The sequence below is a fragment of the Acanthopagrus latus genome, chromosome 12 (assembly GCF_904848185.1).
Source record: "Acanthopagrus latus isolate v.2019 chromosome 12, fAcaLat1.1, whole genome shotgun sequence".
Classification (NCBI taxonomy): domain Eukaryota; kingdom Metazoa; phylum Chordata; class Actinopteri; order Spariformes; family Sparidae; genus Acanthopagrus; species Acanthopagrus latus.
The window spans coordinates 25126780-25144279 of record NC_051050.1 but is presented as its reverse complement, the minus strand read 5'-3'; the positions used below and the strand labels follow the sequence as shown (position 1 = coordinate 25144279).

General features: G+C 40.4%; 1 protein-coding gene across 1 annotated transcript; it reads left to right on the top strand.

Moving 5' to 3' along the window:
* Positions 1-2675: 2675 nt before the first annotated feature.
* On the top strand, positions 2676-14007 carry tbca (tubulin cofactor a). The gene is made up of 4 exons (XM_037117969.1): positions 2676-2835; positions 9186-9291; positions 11725-11811; positions 13405-14007. Exons 1-4 carry the CDS (start codon positions 2783-2785, stop codon positions 13483-13485), a joined length of 327 nt encoding a protein of 108 aa, XP_036973864.1. The 5' UTR covers positions 2676-2782; the 3' UTR covers positions 13486-14007.
* The last annotated feature ends 3493 nt before the right edge of the window (positions 14008-17500 follow it).

Below are 17500 nucleotides of genomic sequence, written 5' to 3'. Positions count from 1 at the left end.
CTTATTAGTTTGGAAAACTCGGAAAATACCAATAATCAACGGCCATGAAGCTGCAGGGGAGAGAGCCGGGGGGGTTTCCCACCTCTCAGATGCAATCACACGAGCTCTGCACGATATAAAGGATTTCTCTGCTGCATGCACGCGCGCACACGCACACACGCACACAGGAACCTGCGCCATGTTTTATTCAGCTCCACTGCAGAGAAAACCTATATTAGATGAGCTCACGTTTCCTTCACGTTTTATAAATAACGTCCTGCAGGTGAATCTGAGGTGTGACGTCATTAGGCGGTTCAGGTGTCAGCTCTGATACCTGACATGAACTTTTATCTGCTCATCAGAATTTGTTTCACATCAGAGGAGAATCCTGGTTCCTGTTTCTGTGGCTGACTGTGTCAAACATGAGAGAAGATCAGATTCTTTACTTCAGTGAAATAAGAAAGACATCAAGTCTAAATGCTCCATTAACAGTAAGAGGGACGGTGGCCCTGATGGTCCAAACATGAGAAGAAAAAAAAACTAAACATAAAAAAACAGTTTTTGAAAGTTATAACTTGCGACCAGATTTAACAAAACACTTCTCTCTGTTCTCCATCCTCTTCCTCTGTGCTCTCCATGCTCCTCCTCCTGCTCCTCCTCTTCATCCTGCTCCTCCTCCTCCTCCTCCTCCCTGGAGGTCACCTGAGGCCTCCTCCACCCTCTGACAGGTGACTGGAGGAGGTGGTCCACTCAGTCTGAACAGGTGAGGAGTGATGGAGGCCGGTTGTGTTTTGAATGCCGGCGTTTTGCTGAACGATCAGATTTGTTTTTAGAGTTTAGAATGTCGGACGTGTTCGCAGCTCTCAGTTGTTGTGTGTTCGTAATACAAACTGTAAATTTAGTTTGGAACTGAACTTTGATTCATCAGAAGCTCTGGTGAAAATGAATGTATTCACAGGAAATTTAGGATTTTTTATGTGAAAGCAAAATTTAGATTGTTGCTGAGAATTTTCACAACAAACATATTTTCATTTAAAGTTCATTTGTAAAATATGAGCTCAATAAGCTGCACGTGATGCTGCAATAAAGTCAAAATGTGGAACATCATCTTAATGCTGATAAAACCAAACAAATCTTAAACCTGTTGTTGTGATTTGATCTTCATTTCACATATTCAGGGTGGATTTACACCTTTTTCAGCTCTGATTATAATTTATTTTATTTAGATTGTATTTTTTAACTCTTGTGTTCTTCAGCCTGATGGAGACAAAAACCCTTTTTCAGTTCGACAAAACATGAAAACATTTATTTCAGTATTGCAAATTAAATGCCAGAATATAACAGATATAACTTGTTTAACACAATTTCTATTGCTATGTAGAGAATTTGTGAATACTATGTATTTTTCATGTGGATTTCTTTGCGAGAGACATTTGAAAATGTCCTCCATCCATCCGAGCTGTTCTCCTCTCCTCCACCTTCACCTGACGACTGCTCCGCTCAGCGTTTGTAGGTTTTGTTGTTGTCATCAGCTGTGACGACCGATGAAGATATTTTCTCAGCGTACTGTTTATAATTAGCGTTCTTCTGTTATGATCAAAGCTGAGTTGAAGCTGTTGTGCAGAAATGTTGTTGAGTAACATAAACTTTTAATGGTACTGGCAGACCTGATTGGAATAAAAATATATATTCTGACACCAGCAGCCTTGAAGAAAACTATGAAATTGATTCTTTTCTCATAGATCACACAAATCAATATCAGATGCACGAAGATTCAAATGATATTGAACGTGCTGTCGTTGCAACGCAGCTTTATGAGCCATGTCAATTGTTTAGCTTAAGTGATAAAGTGTGTAAATAAAGAAATGGGCTCATTCTGAGGTTTATCAGACCTGCACAGATACCAAAGATCCATCTGTATATACAGTTTAGCACTTATTGACACTGAACGCTAAAGGCTGAATTAATACAATAATAGTTCAATACACTGGTCAGAAAATACAAAACATCTGTATTAAACAGTATATGGATCTATTAGCACTTTGTTACCATGATATATACATTTTATTATTATCATTACAGTGATCATGATGTAACTACAAATTAAGCTGTCAAGTAAACTCCAGTTACTTCAGTTGTTTAGCAGAACGCTGCTCTTTGGAGAGGAGGACTTTATATCATCAGAAGGAGGAGAGCAGGACTGGATTTACATTTTTGGGTGAATGTAAACATAAAAGATGTAAGCATTCTGCTTACCAAATCTAAAATTAATTGTATACTGCTTGATAGCTTAATTTAAAGAGAAAACAATCCTGTAACAAAGCAAAAAGTAACGTATGTACCAAATAAATGAAAGTAGTGGAGTAAAAAGTACAATATGTTCCACTGACATGTGGTCACATATAGCATACCTAAATGATGATCAAGTAAAATATAATTGCTTTAAATCTGTAGTAGTAGGCATACAGTACTTGAGTAATTGTAATAAGTAATAAGTTCTAACTGTTTTGTGATAGTAACACATGATTTGTTTCATAGTTTATTTTTTAAATCATCTCTTTAAATGTAACTTCAGGATAAATGTGATTATTTGCAGCCTAAAGCAGCAGAGCTCCCTGTCTGAACTGTATTCCCTCCTGCACCTGTCACTTTGATCCAAACACTCCATAATCATCCACTCCACCCGATCGATTTATCTGCGAGCAGCTTGTCAGCACTGACTTCCTCCCTCCTGCACTCTACGCGCACATTAGCCTGTTAGCCACAGCACGCTATAACTGAGTAATACCCGCTACCGACAGCCATGGCAGATCCAAGAATACGGCAAATTAAAATTAAAACTGGCATCGTAAAGAGGTAAGGCTGACGTTTTGTGAAAGATGAATCAGTATGTTAAGGAAGCTACTTATACTAGCTACGTTAAGCTAAGGGAGGCGAGCTAACTAGCTTAGCCAGGCGGACAGGCTAGGTCCGCAACGCTCAGGGAACGGTGTTTGTCGGGGAGGTTATTAACTTTACTGCGGTGCTTTGCTGCGGCCTGTTGTCATACAGTTGATCGCTCCGCTGTTTTTTCTTTTGTTGTGTTCGCGGTGACTACACTTGCAGACACGTCTGCTGTGATACAAGCTCACTGTGCTGGGAAAGAGAGCTTTATACTGTAATAATGTGTTTTTGTGTGACTTGTAGCGGGAGCTAACGGTGGTCGACCGAGGCTAGCTTAGCTGGTTAGCTCAGAACATGATGGCTTTCTGGTTCGTCTCTGAGGGAAACGTTGCTGCATTGTCTCTCACACTGTCGTGTCTGCTGCTGGATGAGGTTCACTGCAACCACGGTGCAAAAAAACTGTTTTATCATTTTGTTTTATTCACTTCAGTTGTCATAAATATGGGATAAAGCCTAGCTAGCTCCAGAGGCGCTAACACTGAAAACTGACTTAATTATCTTGGCAAATGTTAAACGTTTCTCTTCTGTTTTCAGCACAACCCTGTTCAGCTGTTTTTATCTCCATGTTACATAGTTTCACCTCCTTCTCTGAAGTGTTGGTGGACATTTGTGGTGATGTTGGAAATAAATGCGTAGTCATGTCACCACAATGAGAGTCTCCATCATGTGCTGCTGCTGTCAACAAGGCCTAGAGAGCACAGAGATGTTCACTGTCACTGAGCACCACATAACAATATGTACATAATGATATCTACCACACTGAAAGATGTCATTTTAATCCTTATTGATTTGTAGTTACTTAGATGAAAATTATTTTTATTATTATTATTATTTTTTTTTTTTTACACAAATATCTATTTAATAAATATTTATGACTAGAGAAGTGCAGGATCACATCTTGGTAGCTGTGGTACATCTGTTGAGGAGGAAACACTATTTTCAGTTTGGTTTTATTGTGTTATAATTACATTATTCCCACATCAGCACCTTCCTGGAGACTGACTAGTTATGCAGTCATGCAGTTTATTTAATTGTATGAGAAGTTAGTTGGAAGTTACAGTATTGCAGTATTCTGCATTAAATGCAGTATTCTTCCATTAAATGCTATATTTTAAAACAAAACCTGACTGAATTTCTGGGGTGAATGTTTTCAATGCAGCAAACCTCTGAACTACAGTTACAAGTCTACATCAACTCAAATGTAGAACCACAAACTTATTTTAAACACTTGAGTTATATTAGCCTGCTTTACAGTATTCATAAGTGAATGAGGGCAATTACCGGATTTCTTCCTTAATCCCATTTCAAGCCTTTTTTTCATAACCATGTAACAGCCGATGTATATATTTACCTGAAAGTTGATTAAACGTGTGTCTGACATGGTGAAATGGCAGCAGTAGCTTCTACATTTGGCCCACCTTATATTTCACAAGCTACTTTATCCAAACACTGAAGGTCCTGGTTCAAATCTATAAATTTGATCTTCTTAAATCATTAATATCCTGAAGCTGACGTGAAGCCATCAGTTAAAGAGATGCATCGCTCTGTTATACATGTTCGGACTACAAACTGAGTATAAACACCAGCACACCTGACAGCAGCCAGTCATCAAGCAACACAGAAACAACATTCATTTTTTATACCTTTTTAATACATGTCACAATAGTTGTGTGCTAAAACATGTTATTTTTCCGGTTAACTCAGCACAACACACTGAATGCTTTGCAGATTTAACTATAACGTTAGCTGACATTAAATTAGCTGTGATGTGATCACGACTGTGACTAACATGTATTTTTAATTTTTACAAGTAATCGTTTGGTATAAAGAGACACAAATCAGGGGGTAATGCGGATGACATCTTCAGATGGCTTGTTTTGTCCAACTAACAGACCAAACATTACAACTACTGGCAATTTTACGTCCTGTGTTCACTCCGCTACCTCACACTTTGTCGTTCTCTAGCTGGTGATGGATGTAGCTGAGTTTGTTTTTTTTATCTGGGAAAATGGCCTCCTATTGTCCCAAATAATAATGAATAGAATCCAAAGCTTTTGTTTTGTGCATGGCATCTGGACAGATTTGATTTGGGACAACACAAAGGCTTTTTGATGTAGAACCTCTTGAGCTGATGATCCAGTTTAAGACGGCTATTAATAGAGTCCCATTACAAAATTTGGTACAATGGCCAGATTTAGCATGCTGGAATAGAAAATACTGTAGCTATGATGATGTGTGGTGGGATAATGGGCTCAGTGTAGTAGTCTGTGTGATGGACTGAGAGGCAGACCTCTAATTCCCTCCTGTCAATGGAGATAATGTAATGTGCTATCGATTGTGTTTTGATGAGGGTCAGATTACCAACTGGCTCCCTGAGGTGGTAATGATGGCGGCTGGATAATGTCACAGAGTACACACGGTACAATAGATGCACTTCATCACCTGGTGCTGTCCTTAGTATCATTTTACACCAACATAACTGCCTTTATGCAGGTTTTTAACCTTTTTTTTTTTTTTTTTTTTTAATGCAAGTAAACTGTAGGTTGTCGACTACTTTCCCTCGTCAGAAGATGAATTTATTTTCTTTATTAATGTGTCATGAATGAAACTGATTGTGGGGAATTTTGACTTTCCCTCTGACGTACAACCCTGTGTTGGTTTCCTGATTTGATTTTTAATATCCTAATCCTGTCATCATGTCTGAAGGCTCGGCTTGCACATGGCATCTCCCATAAAAACAAGTTAAATCTGATGTGTGTAAATACAACAGGGAGATGAGATTACCACCTTTATTGAGCCTTTATTTGTCTAGGGAGACTTTGTGATTCACTTACTTAAGTTTCTTTAATAGTTCGTTTTTCACCAAAAAAGATTCCAATTTAAGAGAAATTTTAATAATATTTTGATGATTATTGGGTTAATATCATGATTCTCAGTAATGTTGGACAGTATGATCATGACAAAAGAGCAACAAGTTAACGGAGCTCTGTTTCTCTGCTGACCCATCTTTTTTTTTTTCCATAATCCACAACAATTCCACAACGCTGATTTATTCCTGAGAGGGAATATCCTCATCGTCTTGTTCTTGCTCTTACCTGCCTTAAAGGAGGGAGGTGTGCTTGGACGGACAAGGTGACACAGTCGTTCCAGGGGATTTTCATAATAAAGGCGTGTCTTTAAATCACCCTTTCCCATTGGAACACAAAAAATGTGATGTTTGTGTGTGTTGGAAGGTGTATAGCACTCTGTACTGATACATCTGAGGTCGAGTATCCTATCTGGGCTAAAAGGTACCAAGTCATCATGGAGCCTTAATCAAGTCATTAGCTTTAAATGTAAAGAATGTCTTTGCTTTGTGTCTCTTTATAATCTCGTGTCCCTCCCATTCAGTCTCTCTCTCTCTCTCCCCTCCGTCTCTCCTTGTCCTCCCCTCTTGCCTCGCTCTCCCCCTCCTCTCTTTTTATATATTGGAGTTTAGAGGAAACCTGCCTGCTCTTTTAGCCGGGCCTATTTCCACTGGCTTTTTGCACATTCCAGTCAGTGCCTTTTCTGCCCTAGCGAGGCGGATGCCCTTAATAAAATGACAACAGTAATTTGCCTTTGTCATTCCGGTCCCAGCACAGACTACATCGCGGCTCAAAAATACAGTGCTGGAGGAGGCGGCCGAACGTGTGTGTCGGCTGGCTCTAATTCCCTTTTTTTCTATTTTCCACAGAGCTGCCTTTTCCATTAAGCCTGAGGTGGCAGGTCTATTTAAAACCAGCCACGACCCCACCCCTCATTCACAGCGCTCCAAGTCTGGGAGAAATAAGAAATTAACATCAGGACTGGAAGGGGAGGAATGGACATTTTGTTATTAGACTGTCCTTCAGTTTTATTCAAATTATTCCAGCCCTCCTTCCTCCATCTTTCCCCCTCTCCTCGCCACCTTCTTTGACTCTAAACAGGTGACATCACTCACTCTGCATCAGGCGCGAGAGTGGAAGGCAGGAGCTGCGATTGCATATGGTGCCTGTTTAAAAGCTTCTTGATGGAAGCGTATTAGAATGAGTGGTAATTGACGTAAAATATGACAGAGTGCCGTCGGCTTCCTTGGCTAAGCAAGGAGCAGTGCAACACGGAGGGAAGGGTCTCTGGTAATGTGACTGATTAATGAAGGATCACTCACTTACGCACACACAGCTGATTTTATGAAAAATTAAATTTGTGTTGTCATTCCGACAAGCAGCCGCAGCCGGAAAAAGACTATTAGTTGGGAATCATTATCAATAGCGATATTTTCAAACTCCATTATGCCAATCAGGGTCAGAATCTGTTTAATAGATTTAGTTCCATTTGGCCCGTAATTGATAAATAATCAAAATTTATCAATGTACTGAAGCCCATTTTCACTAACAATCAAGGAAAAGAGGCCCATTTACCACCTGACTTGGTCCAAATTAGGGACTAAATTGATGATCAATTAATCTCTAAAAAGGACTCTGTGTGTGTGTGTGTGTGTGTGTGTGTGTGTGTGTGTGTGTGTGTGTGTGTGTGTGTGTGTGTGTGTGTGTGTGTGTGTGTGTATAAAGGAGTCAGATAAGCACGGTGATGAGATGTTAGCTAGAAGACGTACAGTTTTCATGTGTGCCTGCTTCAGTTACTCAACATGGAAAGGGTTGACTTACAGCAGACCGGGTCAACTGGCGGCCCGCGGGCCACATGTGGCCACTTACACACCCTGATTCTGGCCCGTTGATAATTGTATTAGTATTGTCTGTTGTTCAGCACAAAAGTACGCTTATTTAATTTAAAATTTTCAACTTCAGGCTGTTTAAGCGGAGGGAATCTATGATAATCAAAACTAGCGCAAAAGATTTATTTTTGTGTTTTTTCGATAAATAAAGCAAACATTTTTAAACACATTTAAATTCCGAGCTTTGCAGGTCAGACAGCGTGAACGTGAATGTCCGGCCCCTCGGCACTTCTGAAACAGTAGTTTAATATGTATGACTTACAGTATAAAGTTCAATGTTCAACTTGTTACAGAAACATTTTAAAATCAATCATCATTCTGGCACGCATATATTTAAAAAAATATCTGTAGTGAATTCAGGGGCGAGAATCTCTTTGTATGCCATTTTTCAGTTCAGAATATTCACAATATCTGTATAATTCTGCATTAGATGCATCATTTTTTCCAGATCTGATAACAGGAGTTGCTGAGGAGTGAGACACTTCACCTAGCATATTCATGATTTATCGTCCTCAACAAAACTCAAGAAGTATCCCAGCTTAGCACGTAAACACGATGTTTCACACGTTCACGTGTTGAGTTTCAGCATCCAGGTGGTTCCTCCGTAAGAAACGTCCAAATAAAGGCGATCATAATTATCAGATTTGATTTAAAATTCCTGTTTTTTGACTTTTCTGCATCAAGACGTAATCTTTCAATTAAGAATTGGGACATATCTAAGAAGACTTTTGGTTGAAGCTCGGTGGTGTGTTATTTTCATACATTCAAGATAAAATGGTGAAAACACGTTTTGTCCCCAAATGACTTGTTTTGTCCGCAGCCCAGAGATATTCACTTTACTGTCACTGAGGAGGAAAGAAACCAGAAAATACTCACATTTTAAAAAAGATCTGGAATCAGTCACTACTCATCTTAAAAATATTACTCAAACAGATTAACAGATTCTCTAAATAATTTGACAACTGACAACTAATCTGTTGACAACTGCAGATGCTTTTGCATATTTGAATTTCTTGATAATTATTATTTTCAGTGTAAAGCAGCTATGGATTTTTTATATTTTAGTGTAAAAATGAAGGTTTGTTCCATAAATATTTTTTTGCATGTCGACCTTTTTTTAAATATGCAAGTACATCCCTGTGTAGGGTCTTTAGATCAAAATGTCCTCTGTATATAAGTTGAATATGAAGTGTAATTGAAGGCTGATCTCTTGGTCGTCAGCAGCAGTGTGTAGCAGCAGTGTGTAGCAGCAGTGTGTAGCAGCAGTGTGCAGGCCTGGTGTGTTGCCTGCTTGTTGTTGAGGTGTGTGTCTTTCCATCCTGTGGGAGATGATCTCAGCGTGTCCCCTCAGTCAGACAGACGTTGGACAGAATGAGGATAGATGGCCTCGTCTGTGAAAGGTGGCCATCACAGCTCGGCTTTTCATGCTGGGGCCTATATTATCTGTCTGTTTGATGGAACAACACTGTGTCACTGCCTCTAACCGTGAACTGTTTTCTCCCCTCTTACTGTTCACGTCGTCTTGCAGGCTGGCCAAAGAGGAGATTTCGTACAAAAACGAGGCGAAGCAGCAGGAGGAGAAGGTCGAGCGCCTGAAGGCAGAGGCAGGAGATGAGTATGTCCTCAAGAAACAGGTATGTGCGTCTCGTGTTTTTGCCTCTTTCATACTTAAACAGTCTTAATGTGTCTTAATGTGAAAATCTCTGCGTTAGTCTTCCATCAGCGGCTGTTGTCTCGTTGATCTCAGCCACCGAGTGAAGGGGTTCTGCTCTCCCATAGTCAGGAAGTGAATTCTATCTTGATGATTTGAGTGGCCCCTCATTCATGTAATGAGGTCAGTCCACAGTGATAATGAAGAATTAGGTTTTGAGAGGAGAATCATTAGTGATTTTGTAATTTGCTTGATGCTGATGTAATTATATCATGTTACTTTAGAGGAGTTTGATAATTACTGACACATGCTGGTAATTTAGTGTCCCTAACCTCCTCTCCATACTCAGTCACTGTGCCTGCAGCCCTTCATCATCTGCCAGTGAGAAAACACTAAAGACTCTGAAGATCGGCTGGACACAAGCTGCTAGCTTGTCTTGTAAAGACGTGATGGAGACAGGTCTGTGTAAAGATGATGGAGACAGGTCTGTGTAAAGACGATGGAGACAGGTCTGTGTAAAGATGGTGGAGACAGGTCTGTGTAAAGACGTGGTGGAGACAGGTCTGTGTAGAGATGATGGAGACAGGTCTGTGTAGAGATGATGGAGACAGGTCTGTGTAAAGATGATGGAGACAGGTCTGTGTAAAGACGGTGGAGACAGGTCTGTGTAAAGACGTGATGGAGACAGGTCTGTGTAGAGATGATGGAGACAGGTCTGTGTAAAGATGATGGAGACAGGTCTGTGTAAAGATGGAGACAGGTCTGTGTAAAGATGATGGAGACAGGTCTGTGTAGAGATGATGGAGACAGGTCTGTGTAGAGATGATGGAGACAGGTCTGTGTAAAGATGGTGGAGACAGGTCTGTGTAAAGATGGTGGAGACAGGTCTGTGTAAAGATGGAGACAGGTCTGTGTAAAGATGATGGAGACAGGTCTGTGTAAAGATGATGGAGACAGGTCTGTGTAAAGATGGAGACAGGTCTGTGTAAAGATGATGGAGACAGGTCTGTGTAAAGATGGAGACAGGTCTGTGTAAAGATGGAGACAGGTCTGTGTAAAGATGATGGAGACAGGTCTGTGTAAAGATGTGATGGAAACAGGTCTGTGTAAAGATGATGGAGATAGGTCTGTGTAAAGATGGAGACAGGTCTGTGTAAAGATGTGATGGAGACAGGTCTGTGTAAAGATGATGGAGACAGGTCTGTGTAAAGATGATGGAGACAGGTCTGTGTAAAGATGTGGTGAAAGAACAGTGAAACTAACTGTCACATTAATCAGTAATGAGATTGATCGTTAGCTGCAGCCTTGTTTCTGGCTTGGTCCACCAGAACTGCTCCACAGTCCCTCCAGCAGCAGTTCTGGTCCCAGTTCGTTTTAATTACACTCCTCGGTGCTGCAGGCCGAGCGGGCGCCGCTCCTGATTATGTTTACTGGTAACATTAAAATTCTGAGTGTGTTTTGTTTTGTTTGCTCATTCATAGCGTGGCGGCTCGGGCTGAGCAGCCGGCTTGGCTGGTGTTAAATGTGGAGATTGGGAGGCCAGATGGATTATGGTTGGAGATGAGAGGTCTGAGGCAGGATGGATTACAGGTTTTTATTTTAATGGAATCAATACGCTGTAAGTGTCGTCTTTATCCAGCGCTGATGGGATCATTCCACTGCACTGGGAGGGCACCGTGACTTTTCTCTGTTTCTACGGAGTCTGCCTCACCTTGTCACATCTAGACGGCAACCAACTCGACTAGTTGTCTCTCGGCGTGTCAGTTAGTCTGCCAGCCAGCCTGCCGTGTATGAGTTCATCTGCGGGTGCCTGTTGGTGTGCACAGCCGTGAAATGTACACGTGTGTCGCCGCGTCCATGTTGTGGCTCTCCAGCTCGACAGAGGGCGAGGTGAGGAAGCATCTGTCATGAGTGAGTGTGTCTGACAGCGTTAGCCAACTCTTCTCTGCTCTTTAGGGTGCCAGCTGGGGGAATTCCACATTAGCCGCGGCTGTGAAAGTTCCCCAGGCTTTAACACAGTCTCACTCCAGGCGTAGTAATACCTCTTTACGCCTGATCACAGTGCCCTCCGCTCAGGGTTTCTTCATTTATCCAAGTGTGCAGTCAGATCGAGGTGGTCCCCTGCTGCCCAACTCCCTGCCCGATCGATAACTCAATAACATTTTTCATAGCGCCGGCTTGTTGGGAGATGTTAACCACAGCTGAGCATGTGGGACACCCTGCACTGTGACTGTGAGGAGCGAGGCTGCAGCCAATGAATATGCCTGTTTCTAGCTGTTTGAAATGATGCTCTAAACTCGGAAAACATGCTTTTCTTCGTGGAGGCAGGTAATGAAAGGTGATCACAGGAGCAGTGATGGGAGCTAAGTTGATTAATAAAGGTGGTGATGGCACTGATGTGGGCTCTGTGTTTCAGATCGAGGTGTTGCAGGAGTCCAAGATGATGATCCCCGACTGCCACCGCCGTCTGGCCATCGCACACGCAGATCTGCTTCAGTTATTAGTGAGTAACACTCAGTCATCATTCACATGTAAAAAAAAACAAAAAAACTTTTCCATGTCACAACAGGACGAAAGTGTATTCATGAAACAGTATTTTATTACTGAGACTAATTCATGGCGTTGCAGAGTGTAATTGTGTTTTTAGGATATTACTGACACACGGTGACAAAAACATCTATTTGTCCTTAAATTAACCTAAACTTCAGCTCGTGCTTACACAGAGTAGGATTCTCCCAGACCATCAGCATGTGCACCTATTAGTCCTTGTGTTCCTGTTGTTTATCTAAGAGTAAATTAACTACAGTCAGTGCTCATAGATGTAAGTATGAGAGGGTAAACACTGCTCATAGAGCTGCTCATGTAAAGATATTGTACAGTTATTATGAGACTATACTAGATACAAGTCAGGGATATTTTAGTTTGATTGTTTATTGTGTGACACATCTATATTTTATTTTGTGCTTCGTGAATATTTTTCATCCTCCAAAAACAATGCAACACATTTCCTGACCTTTATTACAGATCCATGAACATGCATGTCTGCACTCGTATCCCAATAACACATGCTGAGTAGTGTTTTTCTTCTTAGATGTGTGGCGAGTGTTGTCTTCTTGCTAGCTAACGGCTATATTACAGTAAAGTGCATTTACTCATAATCAGAAGTATTAAAACAAGCTGACAGACGCAGAGTCTTGACATATTATTGTCGTTTAAAGTTGTCGCGCATCCTCGGGTTCTAACTTGGATCTAATCAGGACCCCCAGCTCCACCCTCTCATCCAAATATGGTCACTTTTGGTTCCAAAAAACCAAGATGGCGACACGCCGTGATGCTGAACTCGAGGACCTGATAGTGGCGTTGCACAAGCCAGCGGGTGACTCCATCATGGAGTTAGACTTTGTCTCAACAGTAGATGCGTTGAATGAAATAAAACAAACTTGCTCGCCCACTCGTCACAACACTGAACTGATGCTTTATGCTCAAGTTTGACATGTTACACCAATTAACCATTTTTAGGTCCCATACAACCCGAGTGTGTCTCCAGGACTTGAGTTGATGTGGGAAGCAAACACAAGCATGCGTGTCTCCGGGTCATCTTCATTAATGCAGAGCAGCGATGTGCTGCTGTGAGTCGCTCACATGAGAGCTGAGCGGCAGGCAGAGGGAGCTAACCTGGAATTAGCCACATGTCCTCGTCCCTATCACTCATCCTGCAGACAAACGCGCACATACGCACACGCTCGTCACCGCTCATTAGCGGCGCTGTCACCGCGGTGACCACCACAGGAGCTCTCACACACACTTGATTAAAGGACGCAGACACCGTACAGTTACATTCTCGCTCGCTTCAACCCCTAACGGTTAAATCTGGATCAGGATAATGTGGAACTGACTGAAGTTTGACCTCAGGCTTTAAGTTTTATCATGACGGACAGTTTGGTGCAGATATTTTTAAACTCACGGTGACATAAAAGTTGTGGATTTATTCTGAAGTATGTAGTTGTAGTTGATGATTTTTGGGTGTAGGAGATGGCAGCGTTCTCCTCAGATGGCAGTAAAAACAAACGTCGTGTGTGTGTTTGTGTCTTTTCAGGAAGCAGAGGAGGATTTGGCTGAATCAGAGGAGTACAAAGAGGCCAGAAACATATTGGACTCAGTGAAGCTTGAAGGATGATTTCTGATCTGTTTCTGTTCTCACTGTGAGATTCACTCGCTTTAAATGTCCATTCCTTTTCGTCAGGCCCTGTTGGCAGCCGCCGAGGCAAACTGAATCCAGTCAAAGTCTCTGTTGATGTAATTATTTCTACTGTTTACTGTTAACGTGTCACCACGTTTGTTCATGCCTCTCCTGTGTGTGAAATCCCACCTGAACACGTTTCAGGAGCGGAGTGGGTTTATTTTCTTACGATTTTCATTTGTCGTACTCATCCACACTCTGGACTTAACGTGATTAAACCCACACACACACATTTGTCTGCTGTCTTTTCTGCAATTATGACTTGGTTTGAGAAACTACAACTACACTATGAGCTTTGCATTTGTTTTTTATTAATCTGAGTTGGACCTTTTTAATGCCTGACCATCCCCTGAAAAACTCACCAGAGCTGCAATTAATAATGATTTTTCACTGTTTATGATTTGAGTTTTCTTTTGATTGATTGTTAAGTTGTGACGGAGAAGTAAAAAGTAACCACCACCAGTGTCCTCCGCTTGTTTTGTGTGTTCGAAACAAATACATCAAATCTAACGTAGAACATTATAACTATAAAAGCGTTTCTTCAGGACTTTAGACTTCTTTAGAGTCGAACACGACCCGGGCTGCTAATATGTGACGATATAATCTTTTATTTTTGGATTCATCTTGATGTGACTTAAAGGTCCAAATTGAAAAGAACGGTGATCTTTTTCAGTCTCATTCTGAGCTCCTCAAATATTGATCCTTTAGGAACGCGTCCAGTCCCGAAGTGTCGGTGCTTTACGACTTGGGAATTCTCAAAAAACTGGCCTTTTTTTAAAAAATGTTTCCTTGTTTTGATACTTGTCTTTAACCACTCTTGCCTCATTTCCACGTAGCTCTTTGTACGTATGAGTTAGATGGCAGTCCGGTAAAATTCCTCGATTACGTTGAACATTTTGACTCGGCAGCCATCTTGACAGCACGCTGGGCAGTTATTCTGAGTAAATTAATGTTAGGGGGACAGTGCAGCACAAATACTTACTATGTTTTGTGACGTTGCCCCAAAATAAGATTTCAAACACCTAAAAAGTTGAAAAATTACAATAGAAATGTAGCTGTTCTTATTCTTGTGAACTGGATATCTGAACAACACAGCGAGGGAATTTCTTTAAAGTTGGTGGAAAATGTTCACGTTGACTCGAGGATGAACTGATTACAGTTTGGTGGTCAGAGCTGACTGTCACATTTTTATACAAATACAAATGTCTGATAGGATAAAATAAGAAGTTATGACTTTGATATCCCAAAGCTCAGAGGTTAAATTCACTGTGACATTATAATATTCTGCTGAATATGTTCTGGATATTATTCAACTCCACAGCTCAGGAACGAGACGAGACATAAAACTGTGTTGTAGTACGCACGTAAATTCATTCTTTTTTTTGTAATTTTACGGATATTTTTCTGTTAAAGAAAAACATGGTAAATCTGTAAAATAGCAACAGGAAAAATAACGTGAAATTATAGTTTTTTTACAGTGATAATGACTCATACGTATATTTTTTTTCTCGTGGCGTTAATATCTATCGTTAAAGACGTGCACTTCCTGTCGTTGAACACTGGGGGCATCAAACAGCGTGACAACCGTAGACATGTTTACGTAAACGCACCATTGACTGGCTGGATTGCAACGTTGCCGCCATCTTGGATGTGGCATTGTTGAATCAGTCTGTTGTGTTTAGTGTAAATTATATCTACATATTACAGTGTCTGAAGCACTCAGTCCTCATGATACTGATCAAACTGAATACGGACAAACCGACATAATGCATAGTTCTTATTTATAGTGTCTAATCTTCTTTCATGGAGATTTTGATCTCTAGACTTTGTTCATTTTTTGCCTCAGTGATCATTATCAGTGTTAAAATGAATATAAATCATCAGATATGAAAACGATACATCAAAATCAGTTAAATGTAAAAGTTAAAACCCAGTTTACAGCGTCGACCTGCCGCATCTAATATGGCGGACGTGCCATCACAACAATGGATCTACGTGTGAATATCAGCGGAAACATCGAGGTGATTAAAACAGTCGTGTACGTTATCGTCACAGTATCGAGATTGAGAAAATGTATAATGAGATATTTGATTTTGGTGACATGTTTTTAAAGCTTTTTCATAGCTTGACACAAAACTTTTACGTATTCATATAGAATTTTTAAAAACTAGTTTGGTTGTAATTAACTTTCAGTCAGTAATCGAGTAATAAACTGCTGTTTGCAGGATGAACACAGTGACACTGCAGTATGTAGTATAGTACTGTTGTATCAGAGACAGCAGCTGATGATGAAACCTGTCTGTCTGTCTGCAGCTCCCACATCTATTACCCTAAAACAAACCGCAGCCTTTCCTAAATAGTCATACTAATAAATGAACTCAATTGGCAGACAAATTAAGGTTACATTTGACTTGATCCTTATTTTACAGATTTCGATAATTATCGGGATCACCCCGAAGTCTCATTAGCGCCCTAATGAGGCGCTGCTACTCCGTGGCTTCTAGCCCGCTCCATCTCGTTAAGGAAATCGCTCTTCAATGCTGATTATTTTATTTGGAGGTATAATTATATTTCTTTCGGATAAATCACGGCCTAATCGAGTCCGTGCAGAGGGCAGCGGCGCTAATTGAGGCATGAGATGCGGCGGCGGGGTGGATGTGACCGGAGGACCCGGGCAGGCTGCTCACTCCGCTCCGCTGCAGACACACGGACGGATAGTGTGTTATAATATTATATTATAATACTACCTCTGTAATACCACCTTATAATACTACCTTTATAAAGACTCCTGTAGGCAAATATGAGAATTATCTTAGGTTGATTAAAGCAGCCTGTCAAAATAAAAGCAGTGATTAGGCAGCAGATTAACCTCTTTCTGTTTCTATTCTTATTATTATTTCTGAAAGCAGCATTATAATGATTATTTGTAAGCTGATCACACTTAAAATACTCCTGCATTTAGATATTTTACATCAGCAGAAATATGAGCGTTATCCCAACCCTAATTAATGTAGCCTGTCAAAATAAAAGCATTGATTGAGCAGCTGAATGGCCTCTTTCTGTTTCGGTTCTTAATTTATTTCTGATGCACAAACATGAAAGCAGCATTACGATGTTGAAATATGTTATAAACGGACTCTGCAATTAGATATTTTATTTCAGTAGAAATATGAGTGTTATCCTAACTTAATTAATGTAGCCTGTCAAAATAAAAGTACTGAGGAGGCAGCAGGAAGTTGTTACATGCCTTTAACATCATCAGGTTTGTGTCACTGATGCATAAAAGTTAAAGCTGCATGTCTGTTTGATCTGTATTATATATATTTTTTGCTTTAAAACTCTTAAAATAATCCTGCATTCCAACATTTTACTCAAGTAAATATATGTAAATATTATCAGCTACATTTTATTCTATACATGTGGAGATAAAAGCAGCAGAACGCCCCCTACAGGAAGTCGTTACAAATACTATATAATGAGGTTTTTCTCATGAATGAACAGAAGTTAAAGCAGCATTTTCTACTGTTGTGTCTGGTGGAGGTCGTAGATAGTTTAATCTATTGAACTGCAACACATATTTACTTTTAAACTCTAATAAACACGCCTGTTGTCCTGTGAAGTACTTGTGTACTGTCAGCAAACGTATCAAAATAAAAGCACTCATCAGGCATCAGAATGGCTAATTTCAGGAAGTAATACACACTCTATAATTATTATAATCTTTATTATTAAGGAACTTGTAATGCTGCAACACAATTTATGCTTCTGTACTTTGTTTATATGTGGCGGACCCTGCCACCTCTCCACCATCAACAGTGTTCTGGGACCTTATTTTTCCTCTGAGAACAGCTTGTTTATTCACATATGGAAAGAGTGTAAAAGTGTATTATCACCTGTTTTATATTGTAAATATCAAAAATTCAGAGTTTGAATTTCTTCTTTAAAACTACAG